The sequence below is a fragment of the Hemiscyllium ocellatum genome, chromosome 5 (assembly GCF_020745735.1).
Source record: "Hemiscyllium ocellatum isolate sHemOce1 chromosome 5, sHemOce1.pat.X.cur, whole genome shotgun sequence".
Classification (NCBI taxonomy): domain Eukaryota; kingdom Metazoa; phylum Chordata; class Chondrichthyes; order Orectolobiformes; family Hemiscylliidae; genus Hemiscyllium; species Hemiscyllium ocellatum.
The window spans coordinates 124,654,049-124,678,514 of NC_083405.1; the positions used below are offsets into that span (position 1 = coordinate 124,654,049).

Genomic DNA, 24,466 nt, shown 5'->3' on the forward strand with positions numbered 1-24,466 from the left:
AAGCGGGCATTGGATAAGCATATGGAGGTTATTGGGCTAGTGTAGGTTAGGTAGGCTTCGGTCGGCGCAACATCAAGGGCCGAAGGGCCTGTACTGCGCTGTATTTTTCTATGTACTATGTTCTATTTGCGAAAGCTGTCTCATGTTCCCTTTTTGCCCTCCTGATTTTACTCTTTAGTATACTGTTACCATCTTTATAGTCTTCTAAGGATTCACTAGATCTCTTCTGTCTATACCTGACATAGGCTTCTTGTCATGTGTTCAGTTCTTAGGTTCTGACCAGCAAGCTTGGAGCCAGTCCTTAGAATGGGGAGGTCTCTGAATCTCCTGTTCATATCTGTCAGCCAGGGCTCCCTAATGGGCCCAGGTTAACAATCTTAATGAAGAATTGCATAGTCAGTGAGATCCACTTGGTCGCCTTTCCATTCTGTACAATTCTTAGATCATTGTGATTGAGCTATAAACTATGTGGATCTGCAGTCTTCCATGGGATTATGGTGTGTTGTGTCCTATGCAACCTAACATTCCAGAGGAGGGTAGAACTGAACAACAAGGGTATCATTTAGCTAGCCTGTGGAGAGGCAGAAAATGATAACAACGTGCAGAATGCTGAGAAACATGAGAGATAATTTTGGATACCCAATGGTCATCATTCGGTAAGGTTTACGTGATCCTCACTGACAGCTCCATTCAATCCAGTTAACCTTCAGCACACTGCAGCCTAATAATAACTCGTTTATTAAATCTATAATTTCCTAGTCTCAATTAGGATGAATTCTGTGCCATGGAGAATGGCTGAACCTCATTTTGTTTGTTGTACTACTTGTTAAATCCTTTGATTGAGTCAGAATGCTCTTGAAGTTGAATGGCTACTTACCCCATCCCTCAACAAGAAATGCAAGGAGGACATATGCATTATAACATCAGAAATTTAATAGTTCCAAATATATTCAAGGCTTCATATATCAAGAAAGAAGTAATCCCATCGACTCTTGAGTGCAGCTAGATGGTTATCCTAAAACTCTTCTGTGTGCTGCTATGTGTTGCTCCTTCTGTGCTTTCTGCTTATTTGGAGACAGGTTGCTGAACTTGCTCATTCACAGCTTGGGAAATCCTTGAACTTAACTTTCTTAATGTTTGAGGCCTGGAGATCCCTGATAAATATAAAGCTCTACACATCTGTTTCTGTCACCACAGCTGAATGAGGCTCTGGTGACACTCAAAGATTGTGAGATGCCTCCATTCAAATCAGGACAGTTTTCAAAGGAATTGTTTGATGCTTTTGCAGTTGAATTTCTCCTTTCAAGGCTGATACCTGATCGCCTGAGTACCTCTTGCTGATCCCAGGCGCTTTGTTCTCCATCCTGCCTAGAGACTGCTCAGTGTGTCTCATCATATGATGGTGATAGTCTGTTGACCTTTGCACATCTGTGGAATTTACCAAGTGGTCTGCTGTAAATGCTGCCTTGTGCAATAATCCCTTGTGATGGAAACATGTCGGAACTCATAGTTTGAATAGACTTCTGTTTTATTTGGGTACAGATGCACATATACCAAGTGAATTCAGTTAAATATTCTCTCACTGCCTGCTGCTGTATAGACCTTACGAATCAAGGGTATGTCATTGTCACTATAATGTGGTAGAATTTAACATTTAGTTTGAGACTGTGTTTGGTTCAAAAACAACTGTGCAAAACAGAAATAGGGGTAATTAGAATGAATGAGGGCAGAAAAATGAGCAGATATTTGGCAGAAAAGACGGATGTTGAACAGTGACAGATATTTAAGAAAGTAATTCATGACTCACAGAAAAGACATATCCCAGAGAGGAAGAAATATTCTAGGAAGTGGATAAACCAACCATGATTATCCAAGGAAATTAAGGATAGTATCAAATTGAAAGAAAAAAAATCAATTAAATGTGGCAAAGATTACTGGTAAACCAGAGAATAGGGAAGTTTTAAAAAAATCAAAAGGTGACCAAAAGGATAATAGGGAGAAAATAATTTTGACGGCAAACTAACGGTTAATATCAATTTTGACAGAGATTTTTAACATATTTAAAAGGAAGAGTGACGCCAAGGTAAACATAGGCCCCTCAGAGAATGGGCCTGGGGACATAATAACGAGGCACCAGAAAATGGCAGAGGATTTGAATAAATACTTTATATCGGTCTTCATGGTAGAAGATACTAACAGCATTACAAAAGTATTAAGTAACCAAGGAACTAAAAGGGAAGAATAAGTAAATATAATAACTATCACTAGAGAAAAATTACTTAGGAAGCTAATGGAGCTAAAGACTGATAAGCCCCCTGGGCCTAATGGATTGCATCCGAACATATTAAAAGTCTGAAGAGATAGTGAATGCACTGGTAGTAACTTTCCAAGAATTCTTAGATGTTGGAGAAGTCCCAGAGGATTAGAAAACTTATAACGCAACACCCTCGTTTGAACATGGAGGGAAACAAAAGTGATAACTATAGGCCAGTTAGCTTAACAATAGTTAGGAAAATGTTGAAGAGTTTGTTGTGAAGGATGTCATAGCAGAGTATTTAGAAATACATAATATAAACCTGAAAGCTGGCATGGCTTCATGAAGGGGAAACAATGTCTAACAAATGTATTAGAACTCTTGAGGACTAAACAAACAATATAGATAAAAGGGAACTAGTGCATGTGGTATATTTGCATTACGAAAAAGCATTTTACAAGGTACTGCTTGTTCGGCTGCTAAATAAGAAAAGGATCTGTGGTGTTGGAGGTAATATCTTAACATGGATAGAGGGTTAGTTAACTAATAAAACATACAGAGTTAGGATGATGGGGCCATTTTTCAGGATGGCAACCTGCAACTGATAGAGGGCCACATGGGTCAGGGGTGGGGCCACAGTTATTTACAAAGTGTGTTAATGACTTAGATGAGGTAAGTTAATATATGATCACCAAGTAACATCAGTGTATTAGATGCAAGATTCATTACAGAAATATATAAAAGCTCTTTAAGCACTTTCCAAACCAATGATCACCATTATCTATATTAAACACATGGGAACACCACCACTGAAAGTTCCTGTCCAAGCCATTCACCCACCTGACTTGAAAATATATTGTGTTTCTTCAATGTTGCCAGGTCAAAATTCTGGAGCTTTCTTCTTAATAGCATTGTGGATGTACCTACACCAAACTGATTGCAGTGGTTCAAGAATTTCAAATTCACCACCTTCTTAAGATTAGTTTGGGATGGAAATAAATGCTAGCCTTGCCAATAGAATCTACATTCCCTGAATAAATTTTAAAAATGCAGTGAACTTGCAAGTAAATAGTGCCTTTCATGACTTCAGGGTATTTTAGAATGCTTCACATTTAGTTACTTCACCTATGCATTCAGTGCTGTTATTTAGACAAATACATGCGTATAGAAATGTACACTCTTTAAAATAGATGTTGTTTTGACTTTTTGATTTCTTCATATTTTTCAGCTCGTGATATCAAGATAGTAAGGCCGTTGAAAGACCTTGAAGTTATTGAACAGGAGAGTGCTGCCTTCTTATGTGAAATTTCACATGATGAAGTGGATTTTCAATGGTTTAAGAACGGTGTAAAAATCAGGGCTGGTGATAATGTAAAAATTCGTCAGGAAGGTAGATATTTTTATTATATAATTGGATTTCATAAATAATATTAAGATTTGTTATTATCCAAATGAACATTTCGAACAATAAAGTTCAGAAGAAAGTAGGAGATACAGGAGGGGAAGTGATGGCCCAGTGGTATTATCACTAAACTGTTAATCCAGAGATCCAGATGATGTTCTGGGGTCCGGGTTTGAAACTTACCATGGCAGATGGTGAAATTTGAATTCAGTGCATGTCTGGGATTAAAAGTCTAATGATGACCATGAATCCATTGTTGATAGTTGGGAAAAACCCATCTGATTCACTAAAGCCCTTTAATGAAGAAAACTGCCATTCTTACCTGATCTGGACTCCAGACCTACAGCAATGTTGTTGACTCTTAACTGTCCTCTAGACAATTGGGAATAATTGGTGACCAGCAATACTCACATCCCATGAGCAATAAAAGAAAAGATTACGTAAATAAAATGAAAACTGAAGCTATTATCCTTGGAGAGGAAAAAAAGGTTGAGATAAGATTTGGTTGCTGCATTCAAAATTATCTGGTTGGAGAAAATGGTTCTTCCTGTGAAAGGATTTACAACTCAAGGGCCCAGATTGCTTAGATGACTGTGGCTCCAACTATTCACAAGAAATGCAACGCTATCCAGGATAAAGCAGCCTGCTTGCTTGGCATATTGACTATCACCTTCGTGATTGAGTTCTATCTTAATGAGGATTAGGGGGTCATAATAGCAAATTATAGAACCAGAGTGTGACTCAAGTGGCCTCTTCCAAGGCTGGCCCATCAAATCATGCCTCTATCAGGCAGTGGTAAGGCCAAGAAAAGTTCTGCCCACCAAGAATTGCCAACTAATCAGAGACCAGCAGTCTTGTGACTCACAGTGCTGTGGAGGAAGCTGTGGCTCCTGGCAGAAGAGCCGCTTTGGAGTCACAGGATCTTGCAGGACTCAGAACAAGTGTAAGTGTTGTTTGAGAGAGGACCTCATAGGGAGGTTAGAGTAGCAGTGTTGAAAGCAGGGACAAATGGTTAGCTCCAGCAGGCACACCCATCTCAGATGTCAAGTGAATTCATCATGCTTTGGCATTGATTGCCATTGATTGAAGCCCTCCCACAATTAGGAGAATCAGGACAAGAAATACATGGGAAAACTATCACCTAAAGGTTTCTGTCCAGTTCGCACTACTCTGTCTTGGAATTATATCACCATCCCTTCACATCACTGAGTCAAGACTGGTTTGGATTTAGATAAACGCTTGGTGCATTCTCCATGGAAATGGCTCGATTAATCAGAGTTCTTTTGCCAACCATTCAAGACTCTCTTCTCATACATTACAAATTTGTTATTCTTGCAATTCTGTTGTGGTATGTGCAAAATGAAAAGCTTTGATTTTTGCCCAGTCTTTTCACCTAAGTATAATTTATGATATAAGACCCATAAGATCATAAGAAATAGGAGCAGAAATAAAGCCATTCGGCCTATCGAGCCTGCTCTGCCAATCAATCATGGCTGATAGTTTTTTTAGCGCCATTTTCCTGCTTTCTCCCCATAACCTTTGATCCCCTCCGCAATCAACAAATTATCTATCCCTATTTTAAAGATACTCAGTGACTTGGCCTCCACAGCCTTCTGTGGCAATGAATTCCACAGATTCACCACTCTCTGACTAAAGATAAGATTCTCCTTATCTCCGTTTTGGAAGGTCTTCCTTTTACTCTAATGCTGTATCCTCAGGTTCTCTTCTCTCCTGCCAGTGGAAACATTTTCCCAACAGCATTTTGTCCAGGCCGTTTCGTATTCTGAGCTGAAAAATGTGTTGCTGGAAAAGCCTGTCCAATAACACATTTCTCAGCTGCCTGACCTGCTGCGCTTTTCCAGCAACACATTTTTCAGCTGCCTGACCTGCTGCGCTTTTCCAGCAACACATTTTTCAGCTCTGATCTCCAGCATCTGCAGTCCTCATTTTCTCCCCATTTGGTATTTTGTAAGTTTCAATGAGATTACCCCCTCATCCTTCTAAACTCCGTCGAGTGTCATCCCAGAGTTTTCAAATGTTCCTCATATGTTAACCCTATAATTCCTAGAATCATTTTCGTGAACCTCCTCTGGACCTGCTTCAGGGCCAGTACATCTTTCCTGAGGTATAGGGCCCAAAATTGCTCACAAAACTCTAAGTGTAGTCTAACAGAGCCTTATAAAGCCTAGACGTACATCCCTGCTTTTATATTCCAGTCATAGAGTCCTACAGCATGGAGACAGCCGTTTGGCCCAAACTGGTCCATGCTGACCAAAATACCTGCCCATGCTAACCCCATTTCCCTGCATTCAACCCGTATCCTTCTAATCCTTTCCTATCCATGCCCTTTTAAATGTTATTGATGTACTTGCCTCAACTACTTCACTGGCAGCTCATTCCATACGTGTCCCACCCTCTGTGTAAAAATGTTAACCCTTAGATTCCCTTTTATCCTTTTACCCCAACCTAAAACTGATGCCCTCTAGTCCTTGATTCTCCAACCCTGTGAAAAAGACAATGCATTCACTCTCCCCATGATTCTCATGGTCCTACGTACTTCTATAAGGTCCCCCAAGACTCCTATGCACTAAAGAAAAATGTCCTAGTTTGTCCAACCTCTCCTTATAACTCAGACCATTGAGTCCAGGCAACATCCTTATAAATTTCTTCTGCACTTTTTCCAGTTTAATGACATCCTTCCTATAGCAAGGTGACCAAACTAAACACAAATACTCTAAGTGTGGCCTCACCAACATATTGTATAACTGCACCATTACTTTACAACTTCTTATCTTAGTGCACTGACTGATGAAGGCCTGTGTGCCAAAAGCCTTCTTCACTGCCCTGTCTACTTGTGACCACTTTCAGAGAACAATGAACCTGAACTGCAAGAGGCAGCATGTGCAGGTACCCAATGTTGATTCCAACCTCTCCGCGCGCACGCACGCACGCACACACACACACAAACACACACACACACACACACACACTCTCTCTCTCTCTCTCTCTCTCTCTCAAGCAAACCCTCTCTCATGCATACCATATGCACTTCCTGCACTCACACCCACGCACACACTCACATACACACACCCACTCTGTCTCTCCTGCATGTGCACACATATAAATTTATGGAGTGGATCTGTGGTTGCAGAATTACATCTTATTTTGTACAAAAACTGAATAAATCCATGTAGGATTCTGAAAGTCCCACATTCAACATTGGGACAGACTTTAAGTTCACATCTTTAATACATTGTCTGACCTAAGATAACACCTATTGTTAGATAAACTGAAGTCACCTTGAGAATGTAACTGAAAAGGAGTTTTCAAACTTATATATTAAAGAGCCTAAACCAGCATATCCCATCCTTAAAGATGCAAGACTTAATCTAAGTTTGCTTAATAGATCATTACAACCCCGTGACACTGTGGAACCTTATCAAAGGCCTTACTGAAATCCATATAGATAATGTTCACCATCTTGCCCTCATCAACCTTCCTGGTCACTTTATCAAAGAACTCTAACAAACTTGTGAGGCATGATCTCCAACTCACAAAGCCATGCTGACTACTCCTAATCAAACCCTGTCTTTCCAAATGCATACATAGGTTTACCCTCAGAATCTTCTCAAGTAATTTACCCATCACAGATGTTAAGCTTACTGGTCTATAATTCCCAGGTTTTTCTTTGCAGCCCTTCTTGAATAAGGGCACAACATTTGCTAGCCATGGATACTGATGATGCAAAAATATCAGCCATGGCCTCTGCAATTTCTTCTCTAGCCACTTGCAGTGTTCTTGGATATATCTGGTCAGGACCAGAAGATTTATCCATCTTCATACATTCTAATACATCCAACACCTCCACTACTGTGATATGGACTGTCCCTAAGATATTACCACTAACTTCCCCAAGACCCCAAGTCATCGTACTTTTCTTCATGGTAAATACAGAGAAGAAATATTCATTGAGGGCCTCGCCTATCTCCTGTGGTTCTACACTTACATGTCCAATTCAGTCCTTGAAGAGTCCTCTTCTCTCTCTAGTTATTCTTTCTCTTTTAATATACTTAACGTACCCCTTTGGAATCACTCTAATCTTCTCAGCCAAGGCTATCTCGTGCCCCCTTTTCGCCCTCCTGATTTCCTTCTTCAGTAAACTTCTGTATTCCTGGTAGTTCTGATTGTACTATGGAGATAAATGACAACATTGTATTTGCTTTCCAAACTGCCGATTCAACCCACAAGTTTACTTTCAGAGTCCCTTTGTACTTCAGATTTCTGAATTTTCTCCCCATTTAGAAAATCGTTCATGCCTCTATTCTTCCTACTAAAGTGCATGATCTCATATTTTCCCACATTGTATTTCATTCTGTCACTTCTTGCTCATTGTCTTAACTTCTCAAAATCTGTCTGCAGCCTCCCGCCTCCTCATTACTACCTGTCCCTCCACCTATCTTTGTATATCTGCAAACTTAGTTAGAATGCTCTCAGTTCCTTCGTCCAGATCATTAATGTATAAAGTGAAAAGCTGTGATCCCAACACTGACCCGTGTGAACACCACTAGTCATCGGCTTCCATCCTGAGAAGGATCCTTTTATCCCCACTGTCTGCCTTCTGCCAGCTAGTCTTATATCCATGCTGATACTTTGCTTCTAACACCATGGGCCCTTATCTTACTCAGCAGTCTCCTGTGCAGCACCTTATCTACGGCCTTCTGAAAGTCCAGCTAGATAACATCCATTGGCTTGCCTTGGTCGAACCTGCTCGTTACCTCCTTAAAGAATTCCAACAGATTTGTTAGGCATGACCTACCCTTGATAAAACCATGCTGACGTTTTCCTATTTTACCATGCTTTTCCAAGTATTCAGAAATCTCATCCTTCACAATGGACCCTGTCTTTTGCATTACTACTTTCTTAAATGGGGGTGGAGGAGGTGTGGTACATTGACAATTTTCCAGTTTTATGGGATCCCTCCCCTGACTTCAGTGATACCTGAAAGATCACTACTAAAGCCTCCTCTATTTCTTCAGCTAATGGGCTCCGTGGTGATGGCCACCGTACTCATCTCTGCCCCTGTGACTGTGTTGAATTTTTGAGATGTTACTTATGTCATCCACTGTGAAGATTGATACAGAGTACTTATGCAGTTCCTCCACCATTTCTTTGTTTCCCATTACTTTTCTCCAGCATCATTTTCCAATGGCCCACTGTCCACTTTTGCCCTTTATATATCTAAAGAAACTCTTGCAATCTTTCCTAATATTACTGGCTAGCTTCCCCTCATATCTAATCTTATCTGCTGTGCATCAACTTTGTATGCTGTCCTGTGCATCCTTTAATGTGCCAAATGCATTTGCTTGTTTAGTCTCTGGAAACAATATTTGTCCTTTGTTGAGGTAACATAAACAATCACATGCTGCAATGTATTTTAACTAAGATCAATCAAAAATGAGAGATTATCACAGAGCAAGTGTGTTCTTAGATAGAAACATAGAAAGGAGCAGGAGTAGATCATTCAATCCCTTGACCCTACTTTGCCATTCATTATGATCATGGCTGATTGTCAAGCTGGATACCCTATTTCTGTCCTCCCCCCATATCCTTTGGTCCCTTTAGCCACAAGAGCTGCCTCTTACTTGAAGTCACATAATGTTTTGGCCTCAACGACTTCCTCTGATAGTGAGTTTCACAGATTAACTACTCTCTGGGTGAAGAACTTCCTCCTCCTCTCAATCCAAAACGTTTTACCCCTTTTCTTAAAACTGGCTGTGGACACTCCCCAGCATTGGAAGCATCTTCCCTGCGCCTAACCTTTCTAGGTCTGATAGAATTTCATAGTTTTTTTTGTCTGCAGTTTTGAACAATAATAGCATAAAGAAGTTCAAGCATTGGAAAGGGATGTGTTAGAAAATCTGTTTTAAAAATATGCACTATATTTCATAGTATTAATATATATCATAACAAAATGTTTTACATACAGGAAGGACCCATATTCTGCTATTTAAATCTGTAAAAACTGTAGATGCTGCTGAGATCAAGTTTGTTGCTGAAAGTGCAACTTCCACAGCTTTCCTACGGGTTAAAGGTAAGAATTTTAGGAGGCACTTCATAGATTTGAAGAATATGGCAACAAATATTTTGGTGCTCCCTTAATGTTACCTGCAAACATGGGATTATGTCTAGAGAGTTGGATTGTGAAATTGCCACAGTAGGAATGGCAAACATACTAAAAGTAACTACTGGTTTCACGAGTTGTTTATATTGTTAAACTACAAAACCATTAATGTATTTCCTTACTTGGTTGTATTTTTATGTGTGTGGATGAGATTTAAGAAGTATCGTTAATAATTGAAAGCAAAGTTAGTTAATCATTGCTCATTCTGTGATTTTTGTATTTAAATTGGGACAATATACTGTGAACGGAAAGAAGAACAAATTTGCCTTCCAAACAGCAGAAAATGAGCAGCAGCAAGTCAATGAAAAAGATTGTGTAAGAAAGTTGGTATATAAAATCAGCTACTGGTTCTTTATCATCCATTTTATACTTGAAATGAAGTCAAATGTTAGTGGGCTCTGTTTCAGTGTGAACAGCATTATAAACATACTTACTTACAAAATACTGTTACATGACAAAGTAGTTTCAAAAATAAAATCTTGTAACTGTACAATGGAAGTGATGAATAATTATTTCACCGAATTGTGCTTCTCTGTCAAAGTGACTGAAGTTTAATACTGTAATTAGCAATGTCTAGTAATGACTATTAATACAAATGCAAACAGATATTCTTGTATTTGTTTCAGAATTGCCAGTTAAAATTGTGAAACCCTTAAAAGAGAAGATTGGCATTGAAAAACATCGTGTCATTTTTGAATGCAAAGTTTCTAGACCAAATGCTGTTGTCAAATGGTATCACAAAGGCAAAGGGATTCATCCTAGTAAAAAATATGAGATTGTGAGTGAAGATGTGTACAGAAAGCTCATAATTAATAACGTTGCTTTTGAAGATGAAGGCAGTTACATATGTGATGCAAATGATGACAAAACCACAGCAATGCTATATGTTGAAGGTAATAACATTTTTAAAAGTGTTAATTTTGCAATGTTTTGCCAATACTAAGAGTGAAGCCGAGAAACAAGTTTTAAATACTGCAGTTTATATGTTTTCTGTGGAGTTAGTAATGTACTAATATTGAAACAAATATTAATCTTCTTAATGAAAGTAAGCAATCTGTTTTAATGGCAAGTGCAATACCTACATCAGCAACCATTCTTTTAAATTAATAATACTGATATCTGACTAATGTGAAATTCAGATATTAAGTCCAGCTCATTTCTTTTCTCTTCAGATTGTCTATTCAAGTTTTTTTCATTTATATACCATTTTGCTTGTAAGAAAGTCAGCAGGTAGATAGCCTCTGCTACTAGAAGGGGAATCAGACTGCATAAGATTAATTTAGAATTGGAATTAGCTTTATAATCACATGCACTCACAAGAATACACTGAAGAGTTTATAAATTACCACTTACAATGGAATCTTAGGTACCAAGATACCTTGGTACAGATTCAGAATTACAAATTCTTAGGGAAAAATATTAGAAAAATAAGGAAATAAAAAGTCCAGAAATAAATTAGGAAAATAGAGAAGTAAAAGTTCAGAATAAGAGTCCTTCCAACCCAAACCACGCTAGGCTTCACCTCAAGACCGGGAGTCAAGTCCACATTGAGGCTGGGAGTCAAATCCACACTGAGGCTGAGAGTCGAGTTCATACTGAGACCAGGAGTCTGATTCCATGCTGAGGCTGGGTGTCTGAATTCATGCTGATGCTGGGAGTTTGAGTCCATGCTGAGGCTGGGAGATTGAGGGAAAGCTAGGAGTCTGCTTTCACCCTGGACATTACCATCACCATCTGAGGATGAGAGGTATGAAGAAAAAGGAAAAAAAGAGAAAAGAAAGAGAAATAAAAGAAACAAACTGAGGGGCTGACCTCGGCTCAAGCGTCCTGCTTAGTTGCTATAATTTATCTTCCATTTTTTCAAATCCTATGGTGCAGACACACAAAACCGACATCAAATGAGCAGCTTGATAGAAACAGTATATTAAGAATATCCTACGGTAGTTGGTGCCAGTGAGGGAAAGCACTGGACACGGAAGCAGTTGAAGGGACCGCCTCTGGAGGAATGTGGACTCATTAATATGGAGGAAAGAAGCAATACCCTTGTTCAAAATTCCCTTTGCCAATGTGTAGGAAACTGATTAGATTCAAGGAAGAACAAAGTCCTTACGATCTGGTGACCGAAGACTCAATTGAGATTACGCAGCTAGTAATGACATTCAGAGCCCTCGATGCAAGTGAGGAGATAGCGCTTGTGATGGAACTTCAAGGTGAGAAAGCCCATCAGGAAATAGTGGGACGAGCTACTGATGTTCAAAGCAATTTGCAGTTGGTTTTTGAGGTACTGTCAAGGATTTTGGGGGATAGCAGTAGTCTTACACAACTACAGCAGAAGTTTATGAGTGAAAGCAAGTTGAAGAGAAGGACTCAATTTCTATATTGCTGGAGCTGGTGAAGTTGTTTAACCACATTGTCCTCCTGGATTTGAATGGATTTGAGGATGTATAATTGGTGATAATCGTTTATCTTTGACACAAAGGACCATCTTGCTTGGGTCATGGGGAATGATTAGACTTACAGCCATTTGTGGTGACTGTCAGTGTGGACCAGAATGTAAACTTCAGACTGAAGAGGCAATCAGATCAGATTGCTGCTTAGCAAGCACTGACCTAGTCCTTGCTGTTTTATTTCCACTGTAGGTCTCATGCCAATCCCATCCGAGGCATGCTCCAAAGAGGAGTTGGAATTGTGACAGTTGAGTCACTTCAAATGACACTGCTTGTAACAACTATAAGGAGAAAGTGAGGACTGCAGATGCTGGAGATCAGAGCTGAAAATGTGTTGCTGGAAAAGCGCAGCAGGTCAGGCAGCATCCAAGGAACAGGAGAATCGACATTTCGGGCATAAGCCCTCCTGAAGAAAGGCTTATGCCCGAAACGTCGATTCTCCTGTTCCTTGGATGTTGCCTGACCTGCTGCGCTTTTCCAGCAACACATTTTCAGCTTGTAACAACTACAGTCAACTAAAGAACAGGGCTAAAGTCCAGGATTTTGCTTCCAATTTCCACCCTGCCCTCACTTTCACCTGGTTTATCTCTGACTCCTCCCCTTCCTTATTTGACGTCTCTGTTTCCCTTTCTGGCGATGGACTGGCCACTAATATCTACTATAAACCCAGAATCTCCCAAAGCCACCTGAACGATACATTCTTGCAACCTGCTTCCTTTAAAGACTCCATTCCATTCTTCCAGTTCCCCTGTCTCCGTTGCATATGTTTTGATGAGTCCAACTTCAACAAAGGAACCTCAGAAATGTCCACTTTCTTCCTCAATTGATGATTCCTCAGCTCTGTTGTCGATAGAGCCTTCAACTGAGTCTGACCCATATCCCGCATTTCCGTCCTCCACTCCTCCCTTCAGTTTCAAAAAAGCGATAGGGGTTCCTTTGTCCTTACCTACCATGATTGTGATATAGACCAGAAATTTAGAGAGCCATAGAGACGGAGACAGGCCCTTAGGCCCAAACTGGTCCATGCAGACGAAAATGTCCATCCATGCTAATTTCCTGATGAAGGGCTTTTACCCGAAACATTGATTTTCCTGCTCCTCAGGTGCTGCCTGACCTGCTATGCTTCCCCATATCCTTCTAAACCTTTTCTATCCATTTATTTGTCCAGATGTCTTTTAAATATTATTAATGTGCCCACCTCAACCAGTTCTGGTGGTAGCTCATTCCATATTCATACAACCCTTTATGTAAAAATGTTGCCCATCAAGTTCCCTTTTATTCTTTCCCCTCTAACCTTAAACTGATGCCGTCTTATCCTTGATTTCCCAAACCTGGGGAAAAAAAAGAATGCATTCATCCTATCTATGTTTCTCAGATCTTATACACTTCATTAAGATACAGCCTTAGTCTCCTACGTGCTAATGTAAAAAGTCCTAGCTTGTCCAATCCCTCCCTCCAACTCAGACTTTTGGGACCTGGTAACATCCTTATAAATGTCTTCTGCACTCTTTTCCAGTTTAATAACAACATCTTTTCTATAGCAACGTGACCAAAACTGAACACAATTCTCCAAGGGTGGCCTCACTAACGTCCTATGCAACTGCAATATAATTTCCCAACTTCTATACTCAGTGCCCTAACTGATGAAGGACAATATGTCAAAAGCCTTTTTCACTGCCCTGTCTACCTGTGATACCACTTTCAGAAAACTGTGCATCTGAACTCCAAGGTCTCCCCGTTCCAATACAGTCCTTAAGGCCCTACTATTCACCATGAAACTCCTATCTTAATTTGACTTTCCAAAACGCCAGACCTCACAGCCCCCTTCTCAGCCCACTTCTCCAGTTGATCAAGGGGATACCCTTCCTCATTTCCACGATACCGCCTGTTCCAGTGTCATTTGCAAACTTACTAATCATTATTTGTACATTCTTATCCAAATCATCAATACAGATAACAAACAGCAATGGGCCCAACACCAACCCCTGCTGCACTCCACTAATCACAAGCCTTCAGTCTGACAAGCATCCTTACACTATTACCCTCTGCATTCTACCAGGTGTGTATCCAGTATGCCAGCTCCTCCTTTTATTCCATGTGATCTAACCTTCCAGGGCAGTCTACCATGTGGAACATTATCAAAGGCCGTACTGAAATCCATACAGACTGCATCTACTGCACTGCTGTCATCAACCTTTCTGGTCATTTCATCAAAGAGCTTCAACAAATTGTGAGGCATCATCTCCCACTCATAAAGTAATGCTGACTACTCCTAAGCAAACCTTGTCTTTCCAAATGCATGTATATCTTTTCCCTCAGAATCTTCTCAAGTAACTTATCCACCATAGATATTAAGTTTACTGGTCTGCAGTTCCCAGGTTTTTCTTTAAAATCCTTCTTGAATAAGAACAAAACATTTGTCAAACTCCAGTCCTCCGGGATCTCACTTGTGTCTAACGATGATGCTCACAGACTTTATGAAACCAAGGCATACAGGCATGTGAAACTTTTATTGAAAAGCAGTGAAGGCCAATTAGGGTAGCAAAATGTATATTATTCTTTTTGGTAACCAGCTGGCTGAGAGCCCACTGCTTCCTCTTTGGGAGAAAACTTTGGAGTAGAACTTTGGGAGAAAAGGTTTGCACCATTGTTTTGGATAATGAATAATTTTCTATTTTCAATGTGCCGATCCTGTGATTAATTATATAGCACTTCAAGTCTGCTGTGCCATTCAGTGTGATCATGGCTCATCATCTCTCTCAGTGCCCTATTCCTGCTTTCTCCCCATACCCTTTAATCCCTTTAGCCCCAAAAGGTATATCTAACTTCTCTTGAAATCATTCGGTGTTTTGACTTTAACTGCTTTCCATGGCAGAGATTTCCCCAGGCTCACCACTCTCTGGGTTAAGACATTTCTCCTCTTCTCAATCCTAAGTGGCTTACTCTGTATCCTTGAACCCTGATTCTGGATAAATCAAGTTCATGTAAAGTGCCTACATTTCTAACCACTGGCTGAGAGTTTGGATTTTTATAGGCTCTGGGTTCTTAAGTAAATTCACATTAATGCACCAAACGACTGAAGCTCCAACTTGCATAATAAAACATTTACTGGATTACAACAGTTACGACATTCTTATTAATCAAATAAAAGCAAAATTGTTCTTGAACAGTTAAGCATCAAACTGTGTGGACAAACCTGGCCTTTGTGATAATTTGTGTGAGTCTACACACGACATTGTATATGAATTAACTCATAGACACCTGGAAGGAAACATTGTTAAGGACCTTGTCTCCAGGAAAGAGGAGGCAATTGAGGACTCCAGAGCATGGTTCCCAGTTCCCCTGCATTCTGCCTGATGTTACTTGTTGCCTTTTTCTGTCTTCTACCTTTTGAGGTAGCATTCCAAGGTCACAGACATCTCTGTCCTGAAGGGCAATGTAGAATTGTAAATCAGCGCCCTTGTTCTGGATTGACCCACTAGAGGACATAGCATTTCCACTCGCCAGGTCATTAAGAATCCTAAATACTTAAGGTATCCCTTACTCTGCTACACTACAAAGCTCCTTCTAGTGTGAGCCAAGTCTGGGATTCGTAGTATTAGGGGTGACCAACATAGGCTCCAGTGATGCTGCAAGCTTGCAGGACTTAAATGCTGTTTGAGTGGTCCTCAGAGATAGTGACTGAATCTTTTGACGATAGAATGTCACGTACGTGAGAACTTCCTGAGGTTTACCAATAAGATTTTCTGCTCAATTAGCAAAACAGCTCATGTGCATTAGTATTGAACTGAAAACCTCCATCAGTACTGAGCAGAGTCAGAAGTCACATGACACCACGTTATAATCCAAAAGGTTTAATTGAAATCACAAGATTTTGGAGCTTTGACGAAGGAGCAGCGCTTCTGACTTGTGATTTTAAAATAAACCTGTTGGACCATAACCTGGTGACATGTGACTTTGACTTTCTACACCCCAGTCCAGCGCCAGCATCTCCACACCAGTCCTGAGCAGAAATGATGACTTCTAGCATAGCCTCTAACACCATAACCAGACTCCATAATGGAAGATTTTGCCTGTTTAGTTCTCCTTTTATAAAGATTTTTGAGATTTTGTGTTGTTAAAGTCATAATGCAAAGTTAAATAAATTTTGAATGCATGATTGACATTGCTTTGTTGTCAAAATCTTTATTTAAAATTATACATTTCAACTTCTAATGTGAATTCTGTAAGTTCTTATTGATTTCAACAAATACTGCTATTTAGTTATCCCATTATTGAGACCAAATTTGGTTCCCTTGTGACAAAGTGAAGAATGTGATATGTTACATACAACTTAACATTCAAAAGGAATCGTCTAACTTCTATCACTTCTTTAAATGTACAGAGCAATCAATTGCCATTGTTAAGCAGCTACGTGATGTGGAAGTCACAGAACCAAATGATGCAAGTTTTCAATGTGAGCTTTCAATTGCTGACGTGAAGCCTCCAAAATGGATATTGAATGGTGAACTTCTTCATGTTTCTGAAGATGTGGAAATTGAGCATTCTGGCACTATCCATCGTCTGACTCTGAAAAGAACAAGTTGTAAGATGACTGGCTTGCTGCAGTTTATTGCAGGGAAATCAAAGTCTGAGGCGAGGCTGACTATTAAAGGTATTCACATTCTTTGTTTCTGTATTCTTTCAAATTTCTTACTTTTCCTTTTAGACCATAATTCAAGTTGACAGTTTCATAGTCATCTGCAACATTTAGTACTTTTATTTTATAACATGATAGGTTAATAAAAAACTTCAGGAATCAGGTTAACCATAATGTATTTCATGCATATGAAGGCAGAGCCAGCTTTATCTCTTATGATATGTAAAACTCACTGTGATGTATTACAAACACCTTGATGCTTTATAAAAATCATTGCAAATTAGATATTGCACTTACTTTATCTGCTGTTTCTCCAGAGTCTTCATAGACATTGTCTGTGTTTCACCCAAGGCCAACTCCATCTTGCTGATAGTGTCGCTCCGATACTGCTAGCCTGCCTTTGTACATCTATAGTTCTGATTTGCTTTTACAAAATGACTGAAGATTTAACCCTCAACTGTCTGAGACTCATTCAAATCTTTTATCTTTCCCTTTTGTTTGGCCTTTTGCCAAGCTCACATAGTTAACTTAATGGTAATGCTTTTCCCTTTACATTGCATCGTCCATACATACTGACCAGGTATTGAGCTTAGGATTGTAGAAGTACTTTGCTTTACAGTCTCTATAGGTAGGCTCAGTACAATTGGCCCTGCATCCTCCAATTCCTGAATTCCTTATGACATCTCCTGTGCTCTATGGTGATGTAAACCAAGTAGACTTCTTATACATCCAGTATCTACAGGGTGATAATCAAAACTTGGAAGATGGCCTTACTCCATGAGTGTATCTACACATTCAATTTCCAATTCCTCAGATATAGTGGTGGTATCTATTTGTTCAATTGTTGCTGCAAGGTGTATGCTCATTTGACTTTTAAGGAGTCAGTAGTAATGGGATCATATAGGAGAAGTGGTTCAAATACTGTGTCAGGTTTTCCAGAATATATCTCCAGTAGATTCCAGTACCTGTGAGTATGAGCACATTGCTTGGCTGGTTCTAGGCCAAGTTCGACTATTCCCATATTGATACTTCTTTTGTGACATAGTGATAGAATATCTCCCTGGAATCAGACATGCAACATGATTTGATTCCGTTGCTGCCCATACAGCTTCCACCTTACAGTTTACTGTTGCGTTGCATCCACACTGCACTTCTGTCTTCTATACTTGATGTGGTTAACGACCAAAGAGGCTTTTATGTTAAATCTATCTAACCTAATATTTACTATATTTCTCCATAACTGTACTGCATGTGGTAACATAACATAATACCTCACATAATAATAAGCCCCCCTCCCATTACTCCAATGTTCCATGTAATGTCTGAGTAGATGTTAATCTTGTTTTTTTTATTCATTTGTGGGACTTGGATGTCAGTGCCTGGCCAGCATTGACAGCCCATCCCTAACTGCCCTCTCCACCCCGTCAGCATTTTGCAGAGACCATTGCCTCCCCCTCATTCGGTCCACGCGCCACACTGACCCACTCTCCTCTCCCGATACCTTCCCTTGCCACAACAAGAGGTGTAAAACCTGTGTCCATACCCCTCACCTCCATCCACGCCCTCAGAGGATCCTTCCAAATCTGACAGAGATTTTCCTCCACGTCCAAGCACCTCATCTACTTTGTCCATTGCTCTCGATGTGGTCTCCTCTACACTGGGGAGACAGGACACCAATTTGCAGAATGTTTCAGAGAACATTTCTGGGACACAGGCGCTAAACAACTCCACCGCTCTGTGGCCAAACACTACAACTCCTCCTCCCACTCTTCCAAGAACATGCAAGTCCTAGGCCTCCTCCATTGCCAAATCCTAGCCATCTAACTCCTGGAGGAACAGCATCTCATCTTCCAACTTGGGACCTCCAACCACACGGAATCAGCATCAATTTCACCAGTTTCCTCATCTCCCCTCTCCCCACCTTATCACAGATTTAACCCTCCAACTGATACCACCCTGCTGAACTGTCCTATCTGTCCACCTTACTTCTCACCTATCTGCTCCAACCATCACCGTCACTCCCCACCCTCATCTACCTATTGCTTTCCAAGCTACCTTTTGCCCAGCTCTAGCCCCCTCCCATTTGTCTCTCTGCCCCCTTATCTGCTTCTCGGATGCTGCCTGACCTGCTGTGGCTTTTCCAGCACCACACTTTTTGATCCCCATTTCTCATAGTTGCCCCCTTATCTGCTGTGCTTGAAGTTAGCTTGGAACGGTAAATAGGTATAGAGACAGAGAGAGAGAGGGAGGAAAAAGAAGTGCGCATATTTTCTCCAAGCCCAGAAGTTACTATTCTCTTCTGTTTAAACCTGAAAAGAACAGTTACTTTTCCTGCAGCAATTGCTGGAAGCTGGAACTTTGGAACTGATAAGTCAGAGACATTTTCCATATGTACTTCTTACAAACCAGTGGAAATGTCCAGAGGAAGACATCTTAACACCTCTGGGTCTGCCTAGCTGAAGAGACTTATCATAATTTGACGAGTTTAAGTATGAGTTTCAAATACTGTGACACATTTGGAAGGGGGAGAGTTACCTAGATGCTATGTTTCAGGAGGCACACACAGCCTTTAGATTAACTCATATTCTGTCAGTGTTCAGAGACAAAAGGGTGTGACAATGAGTAAGGCATGTAGAGGGATTCAGGAGGTAGTGTTGAAGGAGCCTCAGCCCTTGAGCTTTTCTAACAAATGTGAAATTCCTGCTTGCTGTGTGGATGAGAATGTGGGCTATAGGGAGGATGAGCAAACTGCATTAATCCATGCAAGATTCTGTGAATCAATTTTTTAGATTTGAATCAGTCTGACCATTGTGGCTCAGACAGTCTCGCACAGGGCAGCTCACACCTTCAATGCATTATCTGGGCCGACATGACACCAATTATTAAAGTTCACTTGAGAACGTGACTTCTAAATGTTCTGCGATTTACATATGAAAGAACTGAAACCAACATATTCATTCTAAGACTTGAGAGACTTAACAATCCAGGTCTTTTTCAATATATAATTTCAGTTACATCACACTGTAAACTCTTGCTATAAATTCTGTGCCTTACGATCTGATATTCCACAACCACCCGATGAAGGAGCAGCGCTCTGAAAGCTAGGGCTTCCAAATAAACCTGGTGTTGTGTGATTTTTAACTTTGTACACCCCACTCCAACACGGGCATCTCCAAATTATCTTGCTCAATAATCTTAACAGAAGTTGTTGCTAATTCTTAATTACTTGCACTCAGATATAAATGCTCTAACTAGCAAATTAAATGATCTTATAAGAACTTAGTTTTCTTTTGCTTGAACTGTATTCTTAATATTCCTATTAAAGTTCCCAAACTTTCAATTGTTTTAGTTGAAACTTTGTCCTATATAGTTTCAACTGCAGTTTTCTTCACAATGTCATAAATGGTTTCCAAATTGATATATTTACACTGATACATTTTCCAAGTTCTCAAAGCAAAATGCATTTACTGTTTCTCGTCCCTGAACACTGACAGAATTTGAGGGAGTTAATCTGAAGGCTGTGTGTGTCTCCTGAAACATAGCATCTAGGTGCATTAGTCAGAGGGAAATGGGTCTGGGTGGGTTCCTCTTTGGAGGGTCTGTGTGGACTGGTTGGGCCGAAGGGCCTGTTTCCACACTGTAGGGAATCTAATCTCATAGTATCTGGCTAACACCAATTGTTACAGTTAACTTGAGAATGTAACTTTTAAAAAAAAGTTTTGTGATTTACATATGAGAGAAATGAAACTATCATGGTATTCTAACAGATGAAAGACTCAACAAGCAATCAAGGTATTTTTCAATGTATAAGTTCAGTTACATCACACTAAATTGCTCTGGACAGAATTCAAAGAAGATTTATTAGAATGTCGCCAGGATTGGAGAATTGTACGAGGAATGATTGGAGAGGATGGAGTTGTTTTCCTTGGAACAGAGAAGGCTAAGGAATGACATGATTGAGGTGTACAAAATTGTGAGGGGTGGAGATAAAGTAGATAGGAGGAATCTGTTTCCCTTGGCAGAGAGTTCAAAAGCCAGGAGCCATATATTCAATTTAAGTGGCAGAAATATTGGAGGGGATGTAAGGAAAAACATTTTCTTCATGCAGAGGATAGTGGGTGTCTGGAATTCACTACTTGACTTGGTGGTAGAGGCAGTGACCCTAAATTCTTTTAAAAGTACCTGGATCTGCACATTAGATGCTGTAAGCTGCAGGGCTATGGGCTGTGTGCTGGAAAATGGAATTAGAAAGGGCATCTGGGTGTCTTTGAATTGGTATGGACAAGATGAGCCGAGTGACTCCCTTCCTGGTTCTAAGTGTAAAACTCACGCTGGTATGTTAACACTTCTAAACTTATATACAAATCATTACAACATACATCTTAGAATTCTCACACTGCTCAGATGAAGTGTCTGCTGTTTCTCCACAGTCTTTAAGACATTGGCTGTATTTCATCCAAGGCTGACTCCACCTTGCTGACAGTGCAGGTCTAATACTTCTAACCTGGCTTTGTACATCTGTTGTTCAATCCAACACTGGCCACTAGACATAATGTCTCACCAGTATTTTCATTTTGGAGACCTGGTGGAGTTCAGCTGGTATTTGATGATAACCTTTGTACAGGACAATTACTGTTGCTCCCCATAACATTGTGCTGTCTTCTATTGTGAGCTGCTCTCTCTGGGTCCAGAAAGATTTCACTTCTAGTTGTGATGGCGCTTTGGTTTCCCCATTAAAACCAGTTGTTTCAGTTTGGAAAGAACTGGATCTTTCTGAGTCTAAAGTCTGTGCCTGGGAGTGTGTCCTGAAAAGTTAGTATTATTACAGATTGGGGTTACCTCCGGTAGTGTATCTGGTAAAGGGGGTGGACTTGATGAATCCATATTTACTACTTGGCCTTCTGGAAGGTGTTCTAATTTGTAAGTTTAAGAACTTAATATTACTGAATGTGGCCCAGAGTTTCGGGTGGCATTGTCTTGGCCTTTTAAAGCACACCAAATAAGCATGGCTCACATCCAGATTCATGAAGGACAGGCCACCTTGCCAGCTTTGCATATAAATCCTCCATGTGAAGGATTGGTATTTATCTAGCTGCGAAAATTGGTTTGCTGTTTGTTTAAATCCCTACAAAGTCAAGTGGACCCATCAGGCATCAAAATTGCTATGACCGCTGCTATCAGTTTCGTGAATTGGATTGGTTTGATGATTCCTTTACTTTATAGTCTTCTGGTTTCTGACAGTTTGTTTTAAACGAGTAAAAAACTCTGATATGGATTCTCTTGGTACTTGAATTGCCGAGTAAAAGTGATAGTGTCACAGAATTTAGGGAGGCATGAAGTCATAAAATTTCTTAACTATCAGTCAGTTCTTGAAAGTTTTTAGTCTCTGGTGCCTCGGAAAGTTAAGCTTAAATGACAGAAAGAACTGCAGCTCCAAAGGTTGCCAGAATTACTCATTTTTCATCTGCCATAATGTCATCTTCCCAAAAACATAACGCATTCATTCCACATTGTGGGTTCAATCCACAATGGCAGAGTCGAATGAGTCAACCTTCCCAAACAAAGGATTGATGTAAGAAATGCTTATTCTAACTCAAAGATGAACTGTTGCAAGCAAATTTCTTCAGGATCATGCTTTATTCTCATCACCTCTGAAATAACTCCACAGAGGCCGGTATCCCATCAGCAAGTCACCCTTTATTTCACATGAACTGTTTTTTACTATAATTCATACAGAGTCAGCAACACAGTGTTAGTATCATCTCTGATATTCAAAGTTTTTTGTCAGCCATTACCCCAATCAGGGAACTCATATTCTGTGAGGTTCAGCTGGCTGATCTCATTACAATGACTACACCTATTCTAATATTACCAATGTGGTTTGTCGTTAATTATTACTTTTTTTTTTCATTATTCTTTCATGGCCGTTGGTAGTGCTGGCTAGGATTTATTACCCATTATTACCGATCCCTAATTGCCTTTAAGAAGATGGTGGTGAGCTGTTTCCTTGAATCACTGCAGTCCATGTGCTGCAGTTTTAGGAGGGAGTTTCAGGATTTTAATTCAGCAGTAATGAAGGAACCTCATTATCATTCCAAGTGAGTCTGCTGTATAGCTTGGGGGGAAACTTGTTCATGATGGTATTCTCATGTTCTTGCCATTCTAGGTGGTGAGGCAGGTTTGTAAGGTACTGTGTTTAGTTGTTATCTTGTATTTCACTTGAGGACACATCTTTTAATTTTGAGAGATACATTAATACAAATTCATTTCTATTGTGTAGTTTAATTATAGATTCACAATGTGATTATTTTCCAGAGCCTCCAACAGTGGTAGTTAGAGAATTACAAAATATTACAGTGGAAGAGAGGCTCTCTGCTACTTTGAGTTGTGAGTTTACACCTACTCCCAAGATGGTGAAATGGTACAAAGACCAGAGCTTAATCAAATCATCTGACCGGTACAAATTTAATCAAAACAAGAATGTGACAGAACTCACCATTTCAAACCTCAGACCTGAAGACTCTGGTGAATATAGCTGCAAATCAAGTAATGCACAGACCACAGCAACGCTCACAGTTGAAGGTAAGAATTAACACTTTGTAAGAAGTTCCTTACTGTTGTAGATTAAAGTTTGTCAGAAGATTTGTAGCTCAGGTGCTCGTTGTTGTGGTTTTGTTTGCCGAGCTTGGAATTTGTGTTGCAGATGTTTCGCCCCCTGTCTAGGTGACATCCTCAGTGCTTGGGAGCCTCCTGTGAAGCGCTTCTGTGATGTTTCCTCTGGCATTTATAGTGGTTTCTATAAATGCTGGAAGAAACATCATAGAAGCACTTCACAGCAGGCTCCCAAGCACTGAGGATGTCAACTAGACAGGAGACGAAATGTTATAGATTAAGTTGCAAGCGCATGATTAGAAATTAACTTCCTGTTGGTTGATTGCAGAAACTTTTGCTGCCTCCACTCCCAAAATGTTCATTATTTTGCCTTTTGCTTGTTTATATAGCTCACCGTTACGTAATTTAGTTGGAACAGTGATCCAAATCAGTTGTTTCTGTTAATTTTACTTATTAGTACTTATTAGAAATCCTATCCTACAGCAACCTTTTAAAACTAAAGAAATGTAAATCAAAACATTCACTGTGAGCTGCCATGTACAGACAAATTCTCATTTGAGTGTGTTCATAGTGCCATAATGGTAAAGAGAAAACTTAATCTGACAAATCCCCAGGACTTAATGGTTTACATCCCGGGCTTCTATAAGAAATACAGTACAAAAATAGTTGAGGTGCTGATTATGGTTTTCCAAAAAATCTATAGATTCTAGAATTGTCCGAAGAGTACAATCAGAAAAAAAATCAACATTGTTTATGAAAGGGAAGTCATGTTTATCAAATATATTTATGATTTTTGAGGGTGTAACTTGTAGGGTGCAGTTTCCCACTCTCTGGAGATGGTTCGAATAGCAAAGCATTGGCTGAATTGGACCTATTTGCTCACCCTCTTTCTTTTATCTCAGAAATTAGCTTTCTTCACTGCCTGCTGTAC

At 40.0% G+C, this 24,466-nt stretch overlaps 1 protein-coding gene across 1 annotated transcript in view; it reads left to right on the top strand.

Annotated features, from left to right (window-relative positions):
* obscnb (obscurin, cytoskeletal calmodulin and titin-interacting RhoGEF b) overlaps positions 1-24,466 on the top strand; it is an 821,414-nt gene that overhangs the window by 216,324 nt on the left and 580,624 nt on the right. The window contains exons 23-27 of the mRNA XM_060825732.1: positions 3,483-3,644; positions 9,643-9,747; positions 10,464-10,730; positions 16,669-16,938; positions 23,239-23,505. Of these exons, the coding sequence (XP_060681715.1) occupies positions 3,483-3,644; positions 9,643-9,747; positions 10,464-10,730; positions 16,669-16,938; positions 23,239-23,505 (1,071 nt within the window). The remainder of the gene's footprint in view (positions 1-3,482; positions 3,645-9,642; positions 9,748-10,463; positions 10,731-16,668; positions 16,939-23,238; positions 23,506-24,466) is intronic.